Genomic DNA, 23558 nt, shown 5'->3' on the forward strand with positions numbered 1-23558 from the left:
AAAAAGAAAATAAATAAATAAGGGCAAAATGGTCTTTTTATACGCAAAAGGACTAAGCATGCTAGAAAAAACTAACCCAGGGATGGTCCGAGTTAATTTTTGAAAATAAGGACCAAACGTGTATTTTGGCACCTTCACCAGGGACGATTTGTGTAATTTACTCTAAAAAGAAATGCCCCTACTGGCATTACTTTCTTTTGACTTGACTTTGTCTTCCATAAGCAGCCAATGTTTCTTTTTCCCTTGAAATTGTACAGGCTTTTAAAGACTTCGGACCATTATAACCCTATGAGCTTTATCATTGACATTTTCCTTGTTTTTATATCGAGACCTGAAGCTACCCATGTATCTTTTAAACCCTTGAGACCAAATTTAGATAACATACTCCCTGATGAAACACGTGAATAGAGCAACACACACATCGACCTTAGTTTGTGACCTCTTGTTGTCAGTTTTAATCAAACTTGCTTTAAATGAGATTATACATCTTGATTCCTTGTAACTGTTCCTTGAAAATCACAATCAAACTCACGTGATTGATGGTGATAATAGATGGTTGAAGCTGAGACGGAAGCAACTAGTGAGTCTATCAACGTGAGAGCCCAACTAGTAAGAGTTCAATCAAGGATATACTTTTAACTTTCTTTACTCTACATTACATGAAGAGAGAAGGCAATCACATCTTTTGAGGTCAATGAGAATCTCTATCAGTATGAAAATCCAAGCAGAAAGCACATCAACGAGAGAGTATCATCAGCTTCAATCTTCCTTCTGAATTCTGCACATCTTTCCAAAAATACCCTTTGATAGCATTGCCCTTAGAGTGAGGCAAAGCATGACAAATCAAAGCAACAGAGACCTGTACCCTTTTTGAATGGAATGCACAGTTTTGCTTGATCACATAAGACAGATAACATAAACTAACGCTACTTCCTTTCACACACTTTATCTCTACAATCATCTTGTTTGACTAAAGCCACTTGACAAATGCAAAACGTGTTCCTTGACAAAGACTTCACACAAGTACATACAAACAAATCCGTGACAAAAAGAAATATCAAATCTACGTACTCAGAAAACATTAAACAAAACCAAAACTTGCACAAAACTTTTAACACGTGCAACAAAACCATAGACACAACCTTTCTTTAGTAGAGAGACAACTAATACGGATTATTTAAAAAATAAGACTCTCACATCATCAGAAATTAACAAACCACCATACCAACCCATTTGAGTTTGGGTTTTGGAGTATACCTCACATCTGAATATTTCGGATCAGATTTAGAACATCCATCCTGAGGTTTCAGAACATTCATATTCCTTTCTGAAGATTTTTGTTTCCAATGAATGTTTCCAACTTTACTTGCTGGTTTCGATTCAGAATCAGGAGATATACCTTTTGAAACACAAATCTTCTTTGGTTTTGTTAGTCTAATAAGATTTTGGGCTTTATTTTATATTAGGTTGTATGATTGGGCCTTTTCGCTAGGAAACCCTAATTAGCTTGTCTATATATTATGTCTTTCCTTTTCATTGTATTTGCAATTCTCTTTGATAATAATATGAAACCCTAGCCGTTATATGTATTTCACTTGTTAGTTTACATGGTATCAAAGCTCGGTTGATTATCTGTAGTTTTTCGTTTTTTTGGGACGAGTACTGTTCATCAGCGATTACTGTTCATCGGAGCATTGTTCACCGCGATTACTGTTCAGCAGAGTTACTATTCATCGATTGCTGTTCATCATGATTATTGTTCATCGGCGTTACTGTTCACTGATGATTACTATCATCGGTGTTACTATTCACCGACGATTACTGTTCATCGGTGTTACTATTCACTGATGATTATTGTTCATCGACGGTTACTGTTCATCACGGCTACTGTTCACGGTTACTATTCATCGCACTATTCATCGGTACTGTTCACGTGCACTGTTCATTGCCATCATTTGCAATTTTGGGGTATGCCTTTTTTGCTCGTTTTTGTATTTGGTTTGGTTTGATTTGTTCGTTTATCGGTTTTGAGGGTTTCGTTTTCGTCTAGCTTTGTTGATTTCAAGATCTTGATCGTTTTTTGCTGCTACTCGTATTTACTATTTGACTGATATTGAAATATGGCCCCAAGAGGTGATTCTCTTCAGTCCATTAGTATTCAACTTGATGGCAAAAACTATGCCTATTGGAGTTATGTTATGAAAAATTTCTTGCGGGGCAAGACTATGTGGGGGATTGTTACAGGTGACAAGAAGAAACCAACAGACGAGAAGGCCGCTAATTATGCAACCTTACTGGATTCATGGGAGACTGATAACTCCAAGATCATGACTTGGATTAATAATTCTGTCATCCAGTCTATTGGTACTCAGTTGGAGAAGTATGACACGGCAAAGGAGGTTTGGGATCACTTGGCTAGGTTGTATACTCAGTCTAACTTTGCAAAGCAGTATCAGTTAGAGTTTGATATTCGAGCCCTCCAACAGAACAATCCCAGTGTTCAGGAATTTTATACAGCTATGTCGGATTTGTGAGATCAGTTAGCTCTTACAGAACCTGATGTGTTGAAGGCTTTTAAGCCTTATATTAATAGAAGGTAAAAGCAACGTTTGGTTCAATTCTTGATGGCATTACGTTCAGATTTTGAAGGTCTGCGTGGATTAATCTTGCATCGTACACCTCTTCCCACTGTTGATTCAGTTGTTCACGAGTTGATTGCTGAAGAAACTCGTATCAAGTCCCATGCTGATAAAGCTCCCAAGACAGCTACTCCTGCTGTATTTGTTGTTTCACAACGACCCCAATCTTCAAACCAAAATCGTCCCAGAGTTGCATTTGATGAATGTGCTTTCTGTAAGAAGAAGAACCATTGGAAGGCAAATTGTCCTTTGCTGACAAGCAAGGGAAATCAGCAGCAACAACAAACAAGATCACCAACACACTCTCAGTCTTCACAGTAGAACAAGTCTTCTGGACAGTCACGTCCCTCTTTTTCATCTTTTAGGCCACCACAATACGCTGTTGCTACACCTTTAGTTGAGAATGAAACAGATTTCACACCACCATCAGCCCTGGATCCACAGATTGTTGAGTAGTTCAAACAATTCTTAGCTACCAATCCAACTGCCATGTCAACTTCCATGTCTCACTTAGGTCTGTCTTCATCCAACACGTCAGGTATTCCTTCATCCTTGTGGATAATGGATTCTGGTGCATCTCATCACATGTCACCACATTTTTCATCTTTTGCTTCATTATCTTCTCGTACACCTGTCTCTGTTATGTCTGCTAGTGCTACACCCATGTCAGTAGAGGGTGTTGGTTCTATTTTCACTCCTTATATATCTTTAACAGATGTGTATTACATTCCTACACTTGCTTTGAATCTTGCATTAGTCAGTCAGTTGTGTAAATCTGGTTGTTAGGTCTTCTTTTCTGATTCATTCTGCTGTGTACAGGACATTCAGTCTCGGAGGGTGATTGGGATAGGCTGTAGACTTGGGGAGCTTTATGACTTGGAGCAGCTACATGTTGCTAATGTTGCCGCATCTAGTGTCGATTTGTCATCTTTTCGTTTAAACCCTTCATCGTCTCCTTTTTATCTTTAGCATTCTCGTTTGGGACATGTTTCAGCGTCTCGTTTACGGTTTTTGGTTTCCACTGGTGTGTTAGGCTCTTTGAAATTTGATGATATTTCTGATTGTTGTGGTTGTAAACTGGGAAAATTTTCTGCTTTACCGTTTAATAAAAGTGTCACTCGTTCTGTTGCTCCCTTTGATATTGTGCATTCTGATGTGTGGGGTCCCTCTCCGATAACCTCCAAGTCAGGAGCTAACTATTATGTTTCATTCATTGATGATTACACTCGTTATACGTGGGTTTATTTTATGAAGCGCATGTCTGACTTTTTCACCATATATAGTGAATTCAGAGCTATTGTCAAGACTCAACACTCTGCTATCATAAAATGTTTTCGGTGTGATCTGGGAGGTGAATTTACCTCCAATGATTTTAAACAATTATTGGCATCTGATGGCACTATACATCAATCATCTTGTACAGACACTCCTCAGCAAAATGGTGTTGTAGAAAGAAAACATCGACATCTCCTAGAAACTGCTAGATCCTTACTACTCTCTGCTCAAGTTCCCAATATGTTTTGGGGAGAAGCTGTTCATATCGCTACTTATGTTATTAATCGCATTCCTACTGTGTACACTTCGGGGAAGAAGGTTCTCACAAAGAGAACAGGGCACAAAGCCGTCACCAAGTTACAATTAGGGTTTATCCCTAATACATGACTATATACTAATCTATTCTATAGAATCCCTTTAAATAAGGTATAGATTCTGTTCTAAATCTAAACTGATCTCTATAAATGTCTAATCCTAATCACAAAGATTACAGATCAAATAGATATTCTATATATACAACATATAACTTCCGAATATACAAAGATTACTAATTATGAAGTTCACGTTGGCGCTAATAAATTGGGACTGGTGCTAGCGCTGGTGCTCAGCATATATAGTTTGACTCATCAGATCATAATGTGTGACCTTACATTAAGTTACACTTATATCGGTTTCAGTGTAACTTATATTTATTTTTATAGTCATTGTTAAGAATTTATAAATAAGCTTTATCAGTAATTCCATGTCATTATACTGATTGGTCTACTTATAGGGGTGATATCTAGGCTAGAATTTGTGAGATGTTTAAAGTGAGATTTCCAAACAGTATACTTTGTATACCACACAAACCCTACCTCCAATATGATTGTAACAGCCCAAAATTTAGATAAAAATTTTCATTTAATAATTAGAAATCTCATTCATATTTTTTTTTCCAAAATTCCATTACACAAACACATTGTTCAAAAGATCAGAGTATCCAAAACAACTAATGCGGAAATATTGGAGAGTGCATGTTGCGTCATCAAGTCGGACCCTTGCCCTTAGAACTAGATGTACCTGAAACACCCAACAAAACTATAAGCACACGCTTAGTGAGTTTCCCAAAATACACAAAACACATAACCATATAATGTCATGCACAGATACATATAAATCTGCCATGGACTCTATCCATGGTCTTTAACCGGGATGTCATGGGCTACCCCCATGGTCTTATGCCCAAGGGCCATGGCCTCCCCCTCATGGTCTTACCAAGTGCCATGGGCTCCCCCATGGTCTTCATATAAATCAACACATGCCAAATAACAAACCATTGCATATTCAACTATAGAAATCACTTATGAGAAGACTCACCTCAGTCAGCTGAACACAATAGTTGCTCGATTACCAGTCCAAAACCTCACATTGAACAATTATACAAATAGCCCTAATTAGGATTATAAATCAAACTTATTAAAGAGTCCAAAAACCTAAACCTAAGTCCCTCCATGGTGGCCCAAAAGTCATTCCTTTACTAATAGGCCTAGGATCAAAGTTTAAAGCCATAATGGGTCGCATGGCCCAACAAGGCCCAACCAAGACAACTATGGCCCAAATCAAAATAACAAACCAATAACTCTAAATGGGTCCAAGCCCAAATCTGAATAGGGCTTAATAAGATTACAAGCCGAACGAAGCCCAAACCCATCTTGGGTGCGTATGCCCAACATACCACACCAGTACACTTAGCGTACTGAGTCCCTTCGCTGCACGCGCGACATACACGTTCTTACGCCCGACGTACAAACATACCATGAACCAAACGATCATTTAGTGCTTAATACTTGGGATTTCAATGTCAAACTCCAGATATTAGTCTATTAAGATGTCATAGGGCATAAAGTTGGCAACTTTATGCCCTTGCATGCCATATGGGACCCCAATACTTCATTTTTCTCATTAATACCACTTTTAAGACCTTCTACTCATGCATGGACCCCATACAACCTTCAATATGGCATTTTTATGCAACAAGAAGACTTAAGGAGCTTGAATCAAACATTTCTTGCCTCCGGAGTTGCTCAAACTCTCAAGAGGGAGGTCCATGAACCAAAAATGGACTTCAAAACAAACCCTAACTCAAACTAGAAAAAGAGATGGCAAGGTCTAGACTTTTTACCTCCAGAAGCTCCTCAAGATGAACTAGATGCAGGATCCAAAATCTCAATGACACCCAAGACCTGATCACCACCATATCCTACTTGAATACTAACTAAAATGGCCACCAAACAATCTGTATGCTCAAGGAGCACACTCTCATTAAAATCTGGGGTTAAGCGATGATAATAGACTATAGAGGCTGTCTAGGGTAAGATCCAAGCAACATAAGAGTGTTTATATATGGACCTTGCCCTAAAATTAGGGTTTTAGACTCGGTCCACGTATACCCCGCGTACTGCTTGGTATGCCCTGCATACGTGGTGCATGCCCTCGATATGCCTCCCCTAGTACGCTAAGCATACACCACTGTACTCCCAACGTATGCAGGTACCAATTTTACAATTAAAATCCATTCAAAAGAACAGAATCGATTACCAGAATTTCGACTGTTACAATGATCTTACCTGGTTGCTCCTTAGTTGATAGATCTTGATGTAGACATTGGGATTGTTGAGGAATCTACACTATCATTAGTCATTAGAAATATAAGACTAAGACTTAGTGATAATCATACCTAGGTTACATAATAGGAAAAGCTAAGTGATGAGGCGAAGTAGTGCCCAAATAACGATTCATCACTTTTAACTAGTGGGTGCATTGTTACTTTCATCATACACATCGATATGAAGTATTTAGATAATTAAATTTTATATGTGCTTAATGTATGTGATCAAATGTTCCGTGTTAGATGAAATAATACAAGATGATTTTTATATGATTTACCATATATGTATTTTAATACCTATTATATATTGGGTAGTGATAGGTGATGAGGGATGAATAAAATGATGGGGGTGATGGATGATGAGAGATGAAAACGATGATAATAGGCCACGACTTTAAATAATACTAGTGTACTAACAATGTAGAAATATTACTAGTGTACTAACGATGTAGAAATAGTACTAGTGTACTAACGATGTAGGAATACTACCAGTGTACTAATGATGTACTCATATAACAAAGTATAGGTGACGACCACAGACTACTCAGGACGGTCCGGTGGGACATAAGTAGGTTGATATCATGTAGGTGATGAACTTTATGTTCATTTGATGTACTCTACTACCTACTGACATGTATTACAGAGAACTCCCTATAATAGTACTGTCAGCAACGGTGATTATGATGATCCTTAGGATAGATCCTTAGAGATGAATATATAAGAAAACGTATCAACATGTATTGCAGATGAGTCTTTGAAATAATATTCTCAACAACAATGATTATAATGATCCTTAGGATAGGTGCTTAGGAGTAAATATAGAAGAAAATAGGGATGGGTAATCAGGTTAATTGTTTGATAATTAAACATATTGATTATTATTATTGCTTGAAAACCCTATGTACTCACCAAACTCCTAAGTTTGACCCAGTTAGTTTCTTTATATCATAGGTAGCAGTATGAAGGTACATGGATAGTGATGTTTGGATCTGACGAGAGATCAAGGAAGTGTAGGCCATAGTATAACATTATGTTGCAAGGAATTTAGCATTTATGTTTATGCTTATGTTTCTTCTATTAGTTATGGCATCCCAAGTTTTTAATAATTAATGAAAAACATTTCTTCGGAAATACTTTTAATGGGACAAGTTCAGCAATATAAAGAATACTATGTTTTAAAATAAGCATAAAGAAAAGGTCTTTTCAGGCTGTGAAAATAGGGATGTCACATCACAATGCCCTTAGGTCTTCTTGTTGTTGCAACTCGCCCCACAAAGAAAACCTCTCAAAAATCTAGTCTATTCCGAGAAAAAATCAAAAAGAACCTCTATGGAAGTTCTTCGATTTCTTGATGAAAGGGGACAATTCAATATGGATTCGAAACCAGGTGAAATCATGGGTTGCCAAGAGGAAAGTTGGAGGAACCATAGAGATTGGACAAGCATCATGGGTAAAAACCCCGCATACCCTTGTCATTGATGCCTTATCCTTACTCTTCCAACGAAACATGAGGTTGCTCTGCCAGATCCGAACAATGAGTGGTGAGCTCAACATTAGTGAAGGAAATGAAGCACATATATTTGGACAAGTGATAAGGGTGGGGAAGCACCAGATGAAGGGCCAGGAATCTATTATGAAGATGAACCAGCGGGTTGAATACAACCATGATCGTGTGATGGACCACGATTTCATACTCTTGGGAATAGAGCTCCAGATCCAGATGGCTCCCACAGTAGCAAACAGGGTAGAAATAAGTAACATAATAATGGAGGAGCGACTGACTTAACTAACCCATGAATTGGGCAGTTATTTGGTAATTTGGTAGCAGAATGATGGAAGTTGGTTGTAAAATGGGTGTCAATTGTAGGAAATAGTATATGAAAGTGTATAATTGACTTTCTAATTTTGTTGAAGAATCTTCAAATCCATGTAAATGTAGTAGGATGATTGGGCATGTAAATGGTTGTTGTTAGTAGAGGGGAGAAAGCTTATAGCAAGAGGTTTAGATAGTCTAGCAAATTTTCAAAATTTTCTACTCATGTAAAAATGTTTAGGATTTTTACCCCTAACATGCACACACTTTGGTAATAGTGAAAAATGCTTGTAACCGATAACAATGATATAAATATAATGATGCATATGTTATATTAAATCTTGATCTTGTGGAATTAGTTCTCACATAGATCTTGGAGGGCCTTAAAGGACTTATACGTAGAAGAAATTTATGAATTGCAAGCCCAACAACTTCTACAGAAATGAAGGTGTTATAGGTCCGACACATTGGATTGAAAGGATGGAATCAATTTTCCAAATCTGCTTCTGTCCGGAAAACTACAAATTTAGGTTTGTTGCATGTACATTTATGGAGACTACATTGACCTGGTGGAATGAAAATGCATCAACAATGGGTGTTATCGTGGCAAATGTTATGTCATGAGAAGAGTTGAAGGTGCTACTATTCGAGGTTGGTACAAGATCAAGTGGTGGAGGAGGAAAAACTTGTTATGAATGAGGGGAGATGGGGCATTCCAAGCGCGATTTCTTGAAATTGAAAAAGATGGATAGGAACGCTTGGATTTGAGCATTTTTGATCGGGAATAGAGACGCCATCTAGGACCCTTCAGTTGTAACTGGTATATTCCTCATCAATAACTTATATGCTACAATACTCTTTAACTCAAATGTTAATAAAAGTTTCATAACTCCTGCATTTAGAGAACTCTTAAATGATGAGTCTAGAAAGTTAGATGTAGCATATGAAGTAGAAATGTCCATTGGATAGATAGGAAGCGCTAAGGAAATCTTAGTAAATTACCTATGAACCCTAAAAAACCACACCTTTCACGTCAATCTCATGGTGATGACCATTGGAAGATTTGATGTCATCATTGGTATGGACTAGTTATCTCCCCACCGTGTGTGCAATCACGTGTTATGAAAAAGTCAATTGATTCCCCTTGCCTAACGAAGAAGCATTAATAATCTATGAAAATAAGTCTGGGAAGAATTTACAACTCGTTTCTTGCAAAAAAGAATAGAAAGATCTACACAAGAAATTCCATGATTTCTTTGCTTTCAGATAAAAAAGAGCAAAACGAAAGAAATCAAAGACATACCATAAGTGTGTGATTACCCAGACGTGTTTCCTGAAGATCTGCCCGGAGAACCCCCGACACAATGGGTTGAATTTCAAATTGACCTAATTCCAAGAGAAGAAACAGTAGTAAAGTTACCTTACAGATTGGTATCCTCAAAAATGCAAGAACTATCAAGCCAACTGTAAGAACTTCTTAAAATGGATTTATCAGACAACTATTCTCAACTTGAGGAGCACCTATTTTTTTTTTTCAAGAAGAAGGACGGATCCTTTCAGATGTGTATCAATTATAGGGAGTTAACAAATTAACGATCAAAAACTATTACCCACTCCTAAGATTCGAGGGACTTATTTAATCAACTCGAAGGATCAAGCTACTACTAAAAAATAGAGATGAGATCCAAATACCGTCAACTCATGAAATTAGGAAAAGGCATCCCAAAGACGACATTTAGAACTCAGTATGTTCACTACAAGTTCCTGGTTATGCCTTTTGGACTAACAAATGCCCCAGCAGTGTTCATGGATCTCATGACCCGTGTTTACAAACCGTACTTGGATAAATTTGTGATTGTATTCATCAATGATATTTTGATATACTCATGAACCAAAGAAGAATATAACCAAAACTTGCAACAAATACTAGAACTCTTGAGAAAGTACCAAATTCTCCAAATGTGAATTTTGGATTAAAAAAGTATATTTCCTAAGGCATGTGGTGAACATCAAGGGAATCCATGTAGTACACTCAAAGATAGAAGCAATAAAGAATTAGGAAACACCAAAAACGCCAACCGAGGCATGCTAATTCTTAGGCCTTATTAGCTACTACATGATATTCATTAAGAACTTCTCCAAGATAGCCAAACCCCTTACAACATTAATGCAGAAGGAAGTAAAATTCAAATGATAAGAAAAGTAGGAAACTACATTCCAAAAATTAAAACACGTGATGTGTAGCGTACCAATCCTATCACTTCCTTAAGGAACTAAAGTCCTTAGTGTATATTGTAACGCATCTCATAAAGGAATTGGTTCCATACTAATGAAAAAGGATAAGCTGAGTGATTATGATTCTTGACAACTCAAGGTGCATGGGAACAACTACACTACCCATGACCTTGAACTGGGAGCTGTAGTTTTTTTCCCTAGAAACTTAGAGACATTACTTGTACAAAACAAAATGTACTATCTTTACAGATCACAAGATACTTCAATACATCTTTGATCAAAAGAATTAAATGTGAGGCAATGAAGATGGATCGAGCTACTAAATTATTACGAATGTGAGATTTGTTATCATCTCGAATAGAAAAACAATATAACATATGCCCTGAGACAAAAGGAATGCATGAAACACTGACGGGTACGAGCGTTAACCATGACTATCCATTCCAACCTTGTTGCACAAATCTGTGAAGCCCCACTCGATGCTCTAAAAAAAGAGAACATTGTGGATGAGGGCTTGCGAGGTATGGATAAACAATTTGAGCTTAAGGTTGATAGGACACAATACCTTATGAACCAGATCTTAACACCTAGTTTTGGTGATATTAGAATCTTAGTCATGGATGAAGCTCACAGATCAAGGTATTCTATTAATCTAGGATCCGACAAAATGCACATGGATTTGAAGAAATTACATTGGTGGCCGAACATGAAAGCTGAAATTGCCTCTTATGTGGGTAAATGCCTAACCTGCTCTAAGGTCAAGGCAGAACATCAGAAGCCCTCAAGATTACTCCAACAACCAAACATACCCAAGTAGAAGCAAGAACAAATCACAATAGACTTCATCACCAAACTACCGAAAATGCCTTTTGGGTTTCACAGAATTTGGGTAGTATTCGATTGACTAATAGAGTCCGCCTTCTTCCTACCAATAAAAGAAACAAATAAGATGGAAATGATTACCGAAATGTCTCTCAAGGAGATTGTCAAATTGCACGGTGTATTGATCTTTACCATATCTGACAGAAATATTGGATTCACATCACAACTTTGGAAATCAGTATAAAAATCCTTAGGAAATCTCTTAGACATTAGCATGGCTTACTATCTACTAACTGATGGTCAAAGTGAACGAACCATCCAAACTCTAGATGATATGCTTCGAGCCTGCATGATAGATTTAAAAAATGATTGGGAGACTCATTTACTGTTGATTGGGTTTTCCTATAATGACAATTATGACACCAACATCAGATTCGTACTAGTTGGGGCTCTATACGGACAAAAGTGTCGATAACCGATATGTTGGGCAGAGGTCAGAGATACCAAATTAGCTAAAAAGAATACGAATAACGCAGTATGTACTAGAACATAAATAATACATGAAACCAGTGAAAGGGAATGACGCACCGATTGAAGGTTGCACGTGATCGTCAAAAGAGCTACGTTGACGTGAGGCGTAAGACTCTTAACTTCTAGGTTAGAGACATGGCTATGTTAAAGGTATCACCTTGGAAGGGAATGATTCAGTTCGGAAAACAAGGAAAGTTGAACCCCCGATACACATGACCTTTTGAAATTCATCCCAAAATTGGTCATGTTACTTATCGATTGAAGCTGCCCCAAGAACTAAACAAGGTGCACAACATTTTCCATGTATCGAAACTTAAGAGGTGTCTATCTGATGACACTTTCGCAATCCATTCGATGAAATCCAAGTGAACACATAACTCCACTTTATTGAAGAACCAATGGAGATTATGGAACAAGAGGTCAAACTCTTGAAACAAAGTCGTATTCCTGTTGTGAAGGTACACTAGAACTCACAATCAGAACCAAAATTCACTTAGAAACATGAAGATCAAATGAAGCAGAAACACCCCCCAACTATTTAATAATGTCCCGTCTACAAATTGAATTTCGGGACAAAATTCTTTTAACGCGGGGAGAAGGTAACAAACGGTAAAAATAGGTCAAAGTTTTCTGGTCAAACCACTTCGAACCCTCTTGTATTAGGACCTATTGTATAGTATTCTTTACTTTTGAATGAAATTAAAGTCATTATACTCAAATATGCATTTGGAGTACAATTTTGTCTCTAATTAGTGTCAAATGCTAAAGAACAAAACACAATTCACAAAAAATAAGTACTACTTAATGCAATAAAAAAATAAAATCTATGCATTGAGTGTATTTGGAAACCAATAATTATCAAATTCGATAGTATATGTTCTCATGAGTACATGGATATAAGGAATGTCAAAAACAGAGATCATACGAAGAAGTTATGCCTTTTTCACGTTTGTAAAATCAATATTTAACTGATTTTTTCCCGGAAACAAACTATGTAACGCTTAGTTAGGATAGTCACACATTTCGTAAATTGTTTTTGAGCATGTTTTTGAACTCAGACTAGTACCTAATATTTGATTTTACTTTTACATTATGTTTAACACGAAGTTAAGGCGCATTCACAAAAACTGTCGGACTAGGATTTTATAAAAAGAAACCTTGAATGTCGTTTTCACCTAGTTTCGTATATTGGTTTGGAATTTCGTTTTCATATTTGAACTCAGCTCACTCGGGACAGTCAATAGGTGTATTCATTTTTTTTTTACTAAAATGGATAGCGAGGCATGTTCTTCAAGGTGATAAATTTCATGATGATGACATCATCACCACTTACGATATACAGAGAAGAGATCTCTCAAAATCAGCCATTATTTGCACTCAATCACATGGTCAATCTACTTTCTCTCTCTATATTGCTCTCTCTCTCTCTCTCTCTCTCTCTCTCTCTCTCTCTCTCTCTCTCTCGGCCTGGAAGCACCTACGACCGACAGTGATATCCGACCACTAGAGCTCGACCGAGAAAGAGCTTCATGGTCAGCCACGCGCCAGTCCTGTTTTCCGGAGATGATTCCAACATCCCCAATCAAAGTAAAAAAGTAGTTTTTGTAGACTCATGGCGAGAAGATCTACAAGCATATGAAGTCGTTTTGTCTAAGAAGTCTCCCGAGAAACAGTCGAGAAATCACGAAACGAGTCCTGATTTCCGAAGCGAACACTTTTCATGCTACAATGGTGAGTTTTACGGCCCCTTTTATACATTTAAATTTTCCGGGGAAGATACATGTATTATTCGTTTTACATTAACATTTTCGTTTCACATTTATGCTCATTTACGTTATCGTTATCGTTCGCATTTATGTTTACGATATGTTAACTTTTATGTTATATTTACGTTTATTTACATTATCGTTAACCTTTATGTTTATCTTTTACGTTTATGTTACATTATTTATATTTCTTAACATTTACATTTAAGATCAAGTTATATATATATATATATATATATATATATATATATATATATATATATATATATATATAGGCTAGGTTATTCTATTCTAACTAATTATTATACGGATATCGTACGCTATGAGAATTACTAACAGAATAAGTTGTTTAGCAATGCGAATACGTTCAACCTTATAAAAATATCGTCATTTTTCATGCATTCTCGCTAATTATTATTTATTTTTGTTCTCACACATCGTTTTTCACTCATTTTCATTCTGGAGAATACGACTCAATAAACATTTTGACAAACATTCTGACAGAAATGAGAATAATAATAATAAGTGTATAATAACATTATAGACGATTTAATTAGTGAGAATATATGTTAATGACAATAGTTATGTACGAATGAACGTGTTTGCATTGCTAAACAACTTATTCTCTTAGTAATTCTCATAGCATATGATATCCGCACAATAATTAGTTAGAATAGAATAACATAAGCCTATATATATATATATATATATATATATATATATATATATATATATATATATATATTAGTTTATAATCAGGGGAAACCTCGGTTTTAAAACTAATTAAATCTTTATATTAAAAAATCAAACTTATTAATCAATTATTTTAATTAAACTGTTAATTAAAAAATATTTTTTTAATTATATAAAATTATAATCGTTGATTTAAATAAGTATGTGGTCTTATAATTTGTATTAATGTTATTTTAATGTTTATTCTAATGTTAGTAATTTAATGTAATTAGAATGAAAATTTGAAATAGAGAATCAATAGATTGACAAAGAGCATAACATTAATTAGAGGACCTAATAGATGACATATGGCAAAAGGAGAATAAACATATTCTTTTATTAGAATAGGAATATATATATATATATATATATATATATATATATATATATATATATATATGGAAAAGTTCAATAGAAAACCAAAATTATTGGTTCTTCAAGGAACCAAATCTTTTTTTTCAATTTCTAGAGCTTATTTTTTATCAAAAAAAAAAATCTAAAAATATTTAAATTCATATATTAACATTGTGAATGTGAAAAATAATTTTCGGATTCACGTTGTGAATTTTCAAAAATTCACATTGTGAATTTGACGTAAAAAAAAATCGAATTTTATATCATTGGAAAAATGATAAAAAGTTTTGAATTTCTGTATTTTTAGTTTTTTTTTTTTTTGATAAAAATAAGTTATAAAAGCTGAAAAAAATATATGTTCTTTGATTCCTTGGTTAATTATGGTTCTCTATTGAACCTCACCATATATATATATATATATATATATATATATATATATATATATATATATATATATATATATATATATATATATATATGGTGAGGTTCAATAGAGAACCATAATTAACCAAAGAATCAAGGCACCAATCATTTTTTCAACTTTTAGAACTTATTTTTTATAAAAAAAATAAATACAGAAATTCATAATTTTTTATCCTTTTTCCAATGATATAATATTCGATTTTTTTTACGTCAAATTCACAATGTGAATCTTCGAAAATTCACAACGTGAATCCGGATTCACACGGTGAATCCGGATTCACACGGTGAATCCGAAAAATAGTTTTCACATTCACAATGTTAATATATGAATTTAGATATTTTTAGATTTTTTTTCGATAAAGAATAAACTCTAGAAATTGAAAAAAAAGATTTGGTTCCTTGAAGAACCCATAATTATGATTCTCTATTGAACTCATATCATATATATATATATATATATATATATATATATATATATATATATATATATATATATATATATATATATATAAACTCTAGAAATTGAAAAAAAGATTTGGTTCCTTGAAGAACCCATAATTATGATTCTCTATTATTGAACTTTTTCATATATATATATATATATATATATATATATATATATATATATATATATACATATATATATATATATATATATATATATATATATATATATTCTCAAATTTTTAGATTAAATATTAAAAAAATACGAGATCAAAATAAAATTATATTTTTTTGGAAATTATATTAGATCCTTTATAATGACTCCAACTGTCCAACATGGTCATACGCCTCTAGTATTTGTTTTATGCCAATTGTAATTAAGGTAATCACTAATGGAGTTGTATGGATCACAAAGTAACTTAGGAGGGAAACATATGAGTTGTCAAAATCTATACTTTAAACCGACTCAAGTGATGAATACTTTTAGTTTTTCTAATTTTCTTTTAAACGTGGTTAAATTATACGAATAGTCATAATGTATCAAAACACAAAGACACGTTTAGTCTTTATTTTTTAAAATTAACAAAAATCATTTCTCATTTGTTTTAAATTTACACATTTCATCCATATTGACATAAAATGACTATTTTGTCGTTATTAATTTTTTTATTTTCTCTTATTTCTTTTATTACTTTCAAATTAAAATAATAATAATAATAATAATAAATGAATATCTCTTCTATTTCCTCGGTCATACCTTTGTCTCCTCTTTCTCATCCATTCCCGTTATTGGCACCACCATCATCGCTATCATCTCGAAGCCTTCAAACTTACAACAAGATTCAAGCATACTCACAATCTTCTCCACATTACCTACCCTACGAAACCACATGCTCATTACTATCGCTCCACAACCATTAGTGTTTCTTTGTTCTCTATCTATAGCAAATCAGTAAATCAAAAGCCAGTAACGAAGCTTTGATTAAGGTTGTTGTGCTTTGTCGATCGAAGTGAGAAAAGGGAAGAAGATGGAGAGTTTTATTATCTTTTTTATTTTATAAATAGCTTTAAAAAAATCGGAAAAGAATAACAAAGTGTAGAATAATTATTTCAAGTATTGTAAGGGATGAAATATTTAAATTTAAACTAACAATGAACAAGGTGTATAACTTTTAATCAAACGACAGATATTCGAAGTTAAAATTTTAAAATATATACCTAACATGTAATTTACTCTTTACTTTAAAACTTTAATTGCAATACGACACATATGCTAAGAAATTTATGGACCTAGATGTGGCAGAAAGGTAAGGGTTCGGTAAAGGCCCAGGGTGTTGTTCAAACCACAAAAGCCGAATCTTTTCTTGTATTTTGTGCACTTCCATTGTTCACCCCGTTAGAACATTTTATATATTTTTGATTCAACTGTGTGACAATTTACGTTAATTATATTACTTTAAATTTTGTAACACTTAGCTTTTCATCATAGAATAAAGAGTAAATTACGTAAATTACTATTTACATGGATAGTTACTTTGGTTCGAAGAAATTTACGTTTGTTCCATAATTTTTTTTTCTTTAATTCTGACAATCATAATAATTTGTTTCTGTTAAGTCGTTGGTCCTTGGTTTTGTGTAACATAAAAAACTATTTAGCCCTAAATAATTTATTTTTTAATTTGTTTATTCATTGTTTATTTTTTTTATCCTTTTTATATTATTAATACATGGATAGTTACTATGGTTCAGAGTAATTTACGTTTGGTCTCAAACTTTTTTTTTTTCTTTAATTCTGACAATCATAATAATTTTTTTTTTTTTTTTAAATCTAACATAAAAAACTATTTTGCTCTTAATAATTTATTTTTTAATTTATTTATTCATTGTTTATTCTTTTATCATTTTTATATTATTAATATATATAAAAAATCATTTGCATCCTCACTACCTTATTAACCGTATCTTCTTGCACCATCATCACCAATACTGGTCACGCACATCAATGACGACCATCACCCTTGCCCAATTTTTTCGACAATCAGAAAATACCCAACCCCCCCCCCCCCCTTCCACCTTGATTATCTTGTAAAAAATCGGCAATGAATAACAATGACCAAATCCAGCACAAATTTAAACCCTTTGCTAAAAATGAACAGATTAAACCCTTAGCAAAAAACATGCAACAAAATCTTGCAAAATAAAAATTCCAAAAGGGTTTTAGAAAACTCATTCATCTGAGATATCGATTTTGTTTCACATTTTCAAAACACCGTTAACTTCCAATATTTGTTTCTGAGGTAACATGTTATAGGGTTGAAGTAAATAGGGCGTCAGTGGGGTTGAAGGGGTTTTATGAGAGCTAATCGTGCATGTATCTCTGAGAACCACCAACTAAGAGGAAACTGAAAATAAGATGAAACCCAAAAATTAGAAATCAAAATCGTAATGTTTGAAATCCAAACCCTTTCATGAAGAAACCCAGAAAACCAACGATACATAAATCGACCTAGAAAGCATATGACATTTGAAACCCATCATGGTTCTCTCTGTGTTTGGAGTACAAATCAGTGCTTATAAGGAATTTAGAGATGTTTCTAGTGGAGTAGAGTGCCTTCTGTGTTTGGAGTACAGATCAGTGCTCGATGGTGTGCAGATCGACGCTTAGTCGTAGCTTTAAAGATGTTTCTAGCGGAGAAGAATGGTGGTGGCGCATGTCGATGGGTGACATTTGATGATGGTGTTAGAGCATAGATCGACTCTCTGTTCCTGTTGTATTTAAACAACTCTACTTTCTTAAATAAGGACTTACCCTTGATAAATCTTCTGAGTGTTGCTAACAGACCGACTCCAGCGAGTTCATCGGTTCCGGCCGAAGTGTCAGTATGTGGTCTAATATTGTCATATTTATACACATTTTAGGTAATGTTTTAATACAATTTATTTAGTATTTTGGTTATTTGCAAAGATATGTGGTATTTATTAAATTAAATTGTATTATGCAGCCAAAACGAACACTACTGAAGAATAGGAACCAAAATTGACAAGAATTAGAACTTTGTAGGATGGAATCTTAAAAGAAGAAAAATACAGCAAAAACACAAATCACGACGTGGCCATCAAAATCACGACGTAGAGTGAGTATTCTAGTAGATAAGTATGCGGGAAGTCAAGATCATTGCCCGATGATGATTTATACCCAAGTCACGACGTGAAATCCTTGTTCACGTCGTGAAGCACGAAATTTACAAAACTATAAATACTCATTCACTTTTACGATTAAAGAGGCTTAGAGGGGTTTTCAGAGGGATTTCTGAAGGAGAATTATTCAGATAAACCGAATTTAAGTCCAGAAAGTGCACAAAGCATTCTAGGAAGAAGATTAGCTTGGAGATGAAGAGATTGAAGAGCACATTCATTAAATTGGTTTGTTTACTTTAATCATGTCAATTTATGTGGAGATTTTGTCTATGTTTTCAACCATAAGTAGCTGAATTTAGTTGCTTTCGTTTAGCTAAATGAAACTTTAACTCAATGGTTTAATTTATCAAATTATGGATTTTAAAAGTTGGTTTTGAGTTTGTGTTTGATTATCATTACTTAGCATGTTAATATTTGATACTTTGATTTCTTGAATTCAGGTTCTGTGTAGCCTGGTGACCATTAAATTGAATGAACTTGTTACCTAGTAGTTTAGTGAGTATTAAATTGCTAGAGCTAGGATCGACCAAATATTAGATAAGTGATAGAAGTAACTAATTTAACTGTGCTGGAGAACATAAATTATGACCATAATAGTGTTTATTTATATAAATCTTACATAGCTTATCTATATCCTATAACTGATTTTGTGTTTGCTCGTGTATGACCATACATAATTTTACATGAATTAGTGAAAACATTAGTAAATTTGGACTTGAATTGCTAATAACATAATATTTGATAACCAACTTTAATAATCCATAATTAGTAGCTAACCATAGAGGAGAAGTTGATTTGAATTAAACGTAATTGTTTTTAGTAATTGATTGAAATCATTAATTAAGTGTTTAAGTTTGTCTGTACTTGCAAAATCAGATAAAAACCAGTTTAACTTTTGTTTGTTTTTAGGTTAATTTTTAGTAATTAAATTAGTTAATTAAATCTATTCCCTATGTTCGATACCCAACTGTTAGTGTTATATTATTTGCAAGAAGGTACACTGCCTTAAATCGTAATAGTTAGTTAGATAGTTGGTAAAAATAATAAATGTAGTAATATTACGTATCAAGTTTTTGGCGTCGTTGCCGGGGAACAACTATTTTCGTTTTTAATTTAATTGTTTTAGGTTAATCGATCCTTTTGTGGGGTAAAATCTGCCAAAAGTTAATTTCTAGCGTTAGATTTTCTGAAATACTGAACTCATGACGTGAACTCTTAAAGCTCACAACGTGAGCTCAGCTCTTTTATGTTTTCTTTCATTTGTTCTTTATGTTTAGTTTATCTGCTTCAACCTGAGGTGGTATAATTACTACGTTCTAGTGAACGGTCAGCAAGACATTTTAATTACTTTTGTTCATTTTAAATCTTTATTTTTGTTTTTGTTGTAGTAGTACATGACCCGTCGATCAAACACGCCTCTGACACCACCACTTGAAGATCCAGAGTCAGCTTTTCATAAAAAGAAGGACCAGAACGTAGGAGAAACAAACACACCAAAGAAATCACAATTCAAGGATCTAAAATCGGTTTTTAGTAAAAAGAAAGGCAAGCATGTAGGAGAATCAAGAAACCCCCGAAAGACGAAGGCACTTTAGAAGGCATTGAGAACAATCCTAATAAAAAGGAAGCTGGTTATGAAACTGAAAAAAGTAGTGAACCTGAAAGCGAGCCAAAAGACAAGATGATTGTCATTGCTGACATAACAATGGAGGCCTACAAGAAAAGAATACGAGAAGGACACCGGTCCGGTCCTGGACTTGTGCAACCCGGAATTCCTGCTACTGCTACCTTTGAGCTTAAGGGACATATCCTTACCGCGCTAAAGGATATTCCATTTTCCAGAAAAGACCATGAAGATGCATACAAGCACCTTGATGAAGTCAATGACATAGCCGACTATTTTAACATTCCAAGTGTTCCTCGAGAGACTGTCTTGTTATGAATGCTTCCGGTTACTTTTAAAGGAGCAGATAAAGATTGGTTGAACTTACTTGCGCCAGGGACAATCGCCACTTAGGCATAGATGCATGAAGAATGCCTCCAACAAATTTTCCCACCATCTAAAGTTTCTAAACTCAAGAAGGCCATATAAAACTTTGAGCAACATGTGGGGAAGTCCTTATACGAAGCTTGGGAGAGATCCAAAGGGTTAATCAGAAATTGTCCCCAAAATGATTTAAATGGGTAACAAGAGGTTTCAGTCTTCAACGATGGGGTGAATGTCACGACGAGGCAACTCCTTGATTCGCAAGGACCTTTAACTAAGGAAAATCCAGCTGAAATTAAGGAGTTAATTGAAGAGTTCGCCCACTGGAGCTAGAGTTCTCGAGCCAGAGTTCGCCCACTGGAGCAAGAGCATATGAAATTTATGAACACAGTTAAGGGTATTCTTATTAATACCCCTTTTATTGAATCCTTGGCACAAGTACTTGAATATGCCAAGTTTTTGGAAGACTTACTCGACACTTGCCAACAACTAGAGAAGACCTCCAAGGTTGTCCTTAGTGAGCAGAGTTCTAAGATTATTGTTGAAGGGATACAAAGGATGATGGGAGATCCTAGACACCTTACACTTCCATGTGAATTTGGAAATAACATGAAGACTTACGCTTTAGGCGATTCTGGAGCAAGCATAATTTTGATGCCTTATTCGTTCTATCAAAAGCTCAACCTTCCAGATTTGAAGGCTACTCAAATGACAATTCATATGGAAAATCGTTCAGTGACTCATCCTCGAGGCATAGTTGATGACATTTTGGTGAAAATTGGAAATTTTATTTTTCGAATTGACTTTGTAGTGCTGGACATGAAAGAGGATAAAAATGTCCCAATTATCGTTGGTTGCCATTTTCTTAATACCACACGAGCCTTTGTGGATATTGGCGAGTCTAAACTTACATTGTGAGTAGGAGATGAAGAAATGACTTTTGGAGTGGCGTACGGATTCAAGAACGATTGTGCTCAAAATGAATTATTCAATATAGATGAAGAAAACGAGTATGAAGAGTTAGAGAAATTAATGGAAGAAGAAATTCAAGCACTTAAAGAAGTCAAGCGTATAAAGCCTAGATCATCGATTCCAATGGTTTTGAAGTATTTGCTTATAAAACTCCAAGTTCTTTAGTTAGTGAGGAGAGTGAAGAACGTTTGGTGTTAAGTGATGAAAAAGAAGTTACCTAAGTCTTGAGACAACCAACTTTTGACAAGGAGAATATTGAAGCCAAGGAGCTACAAAGAGAAGAAAGAGAAGGTCCTAAACTTTTTTTGAATAAAGGGGTTAAATGAATCTCAAAGAAGGTAATTCCAAATTGAAAAAGGAAAATTACAAGAAGGCCTACTTCAGGAGAGTGCAAGCGTACAAGAGAAGATGGAGGGAACAGAAGGTGAAATTGGTAATTAAAACTCCAAAAATTCAATGTGAGGCAGCACGGAGTCCGACTCATGACTCCTATATAAGGAAGCGCTTCTCAGGAGGCAACCCGAGTTCGATTTGCTTTTTTTTTTTCTTTTTGTTTTTGCATTTTTAATTTTTGGATTTTTCTTTGAGTGTTAGGGTAAATAATCATCAAGGTCATCTATCTTACTTTTTAATGATAAGTAATAATCAAGTGCAGGGTTTAAAATTATAGAGTGGTGGAGTTTTATAGAAAAAAATTGAATTTTTGGTGAAAAAAAATGTAACATCCATAAAATTAATGAAAAATTTAAACTTTTAAAACCAATCTAGAAACCATCAGTGTTTACAAAATAGTTTTCAAAACATGTTTATTATCAGAGTTTCCCAAAATCATAAAACAAAACACGAGGATGTGCACAATCACACATTTGTCTTCTTACGATCATCTAAGGTACCTAAAACATAACCCAAAACTGTAAACCCAAAGCTTAGTGAGTTCCCCCAAAGTACCAACACACAAAAAAATAACACATATACAATAACATCGTACTATGGGTCCAATCAACCATCAGGTTGGAATACCCCAGGCCCCTCTACCATCAGGTTGGAATGCCAACATATTATGGGTCTAATCAACCACTGGGTTGGAATACCCCAGGCCCCTCAACCATCGGGTTGGAATGCCAACATACAATGGGTCCAATCATCATTGGGATGGAATACCCTCAGGCCCATTCAACCATCGGGTTGGTATGCCCCGGACTGTTGGTTTACGCACAAAGCAGTGAAGCCTCAGCCACTGAGCAAACATGTGCACATATAACAGATCATCATATAACAATCTACAGCTAGTCAAACAGATCTACATATCACTAAGCATAAAATCATCCTATATACCAGGATACCAATCTAACAGATCACTAAAGCATAGCATCATCCTATATAACAGGATACCGATCTAACAAAACATTTCAGTACAATGCATTCATAACCAGATGTCAATCCAATGGGAAAGAATTGGTGCCTTCGACCCGCAAGTACAACAAGGAAAACTCACTTTGCAAACTGAACAGAACTGACGAGGCCCGACTCCGAATGTCACCTCTCTAAATGATACCTATTTCCACCAAATGACCAATTCCATTAAAACCCCAAAATAACCAAAATTCCCTCAAGGTCAACATGGTCAAACTTGGTCAAAGTAAACTGGTCAAACCCACTAAGTCAACTGAGTCAACCCAGCCGAGTCAACTCAACTGATTCAACTCAACAAGGCTGACCC

The 23558-nt window shown here is 34.7% G+C and overlaps 2 protein-coding genes and 1 non-coding gene across 3 annotated transcripts; 2 read left to right on the top strand and 1 right to left on the bottom strand.

Moving 5' to 3' along the window:
- Positions 1-2120: 2120 nt before the first annotated feature.
- On the top strand, positions 2121-2534 carry LOC145098892 (uncharacterized). Its single transcript, XM_079036487.1, has one exon. It carries the CDS (start codon positions 2121-2123, stop codon positions 2532-2534), a length of 414 nt encoding a protein of 137 aa, XP_078892613.1.
- Positions 2535-20950: 18416 nt separating this feature from the next.
- LOC145103569 (small nucleolar RNA R71) lies at positions 20951-21057 on the bottom strand. Its single transcript, XR_013706653.1, has one exon. It is a non-coding gene; the product is annotated as a small nucleolar RNA R71 (small nucleolar RNA).
- Positions 21058-21247: 190 nt separating this feature from the next.
- On the top strand, positions 21248-22003 carry LOC145098893 (uncharacterized). The gene is made up of 2 exons (XM_079036488.1): positions 21248-21719; positions 21789-22003. Exons 1-2 carry the CDS (start codon positions 21248-21250, stop codon positions 22001-22003), a joined length of 687 nt encoding a protein of 228 aa, XP_078892614.1.
- The last annotated feature ends 1555 nt before the right edge of the window (positions 22004-23558 follow it).

The sequence above is a fragment of the Lactuca serriola genome, chromosome 4 (assembly GCF_051521515.1).
Source record: "Lactuca serriola cultivar US96UC23 chromosome 4, Lser_US96UC23_V15, whole genome shotgun sequence".
Classification (NCBI taxonomy): domain Eukaryota; kingdom Viridiplantae; phylum Streptophyta; class Magnoliopsida; order Asterales; family Asteraceae; genus Lactuca; species Lactuca serriola.

Coding starts and splice junctions, on each gene's coding strand:
- LOC145098892 (XM_079036487.1), top strand. CDS start 2,121: ATGGCCCCAAGAGGTGATTCTCTTCAGTCCATTAGTATTCAACTTGAT.
- LOC145098893 (XM_079036488.1), top strand. CDS start 21,248: ATGAACACAGTTAAGGGTATTCTTATTAATACCCCTTTTATTGAATCC. Junction 21,720..21,788: donor AAATGTCCCAATTATCGTTG/GTTGCCATTTTC, acceptor CATTGTGAGTAG/GAGATGAAGAAATGACTTTT.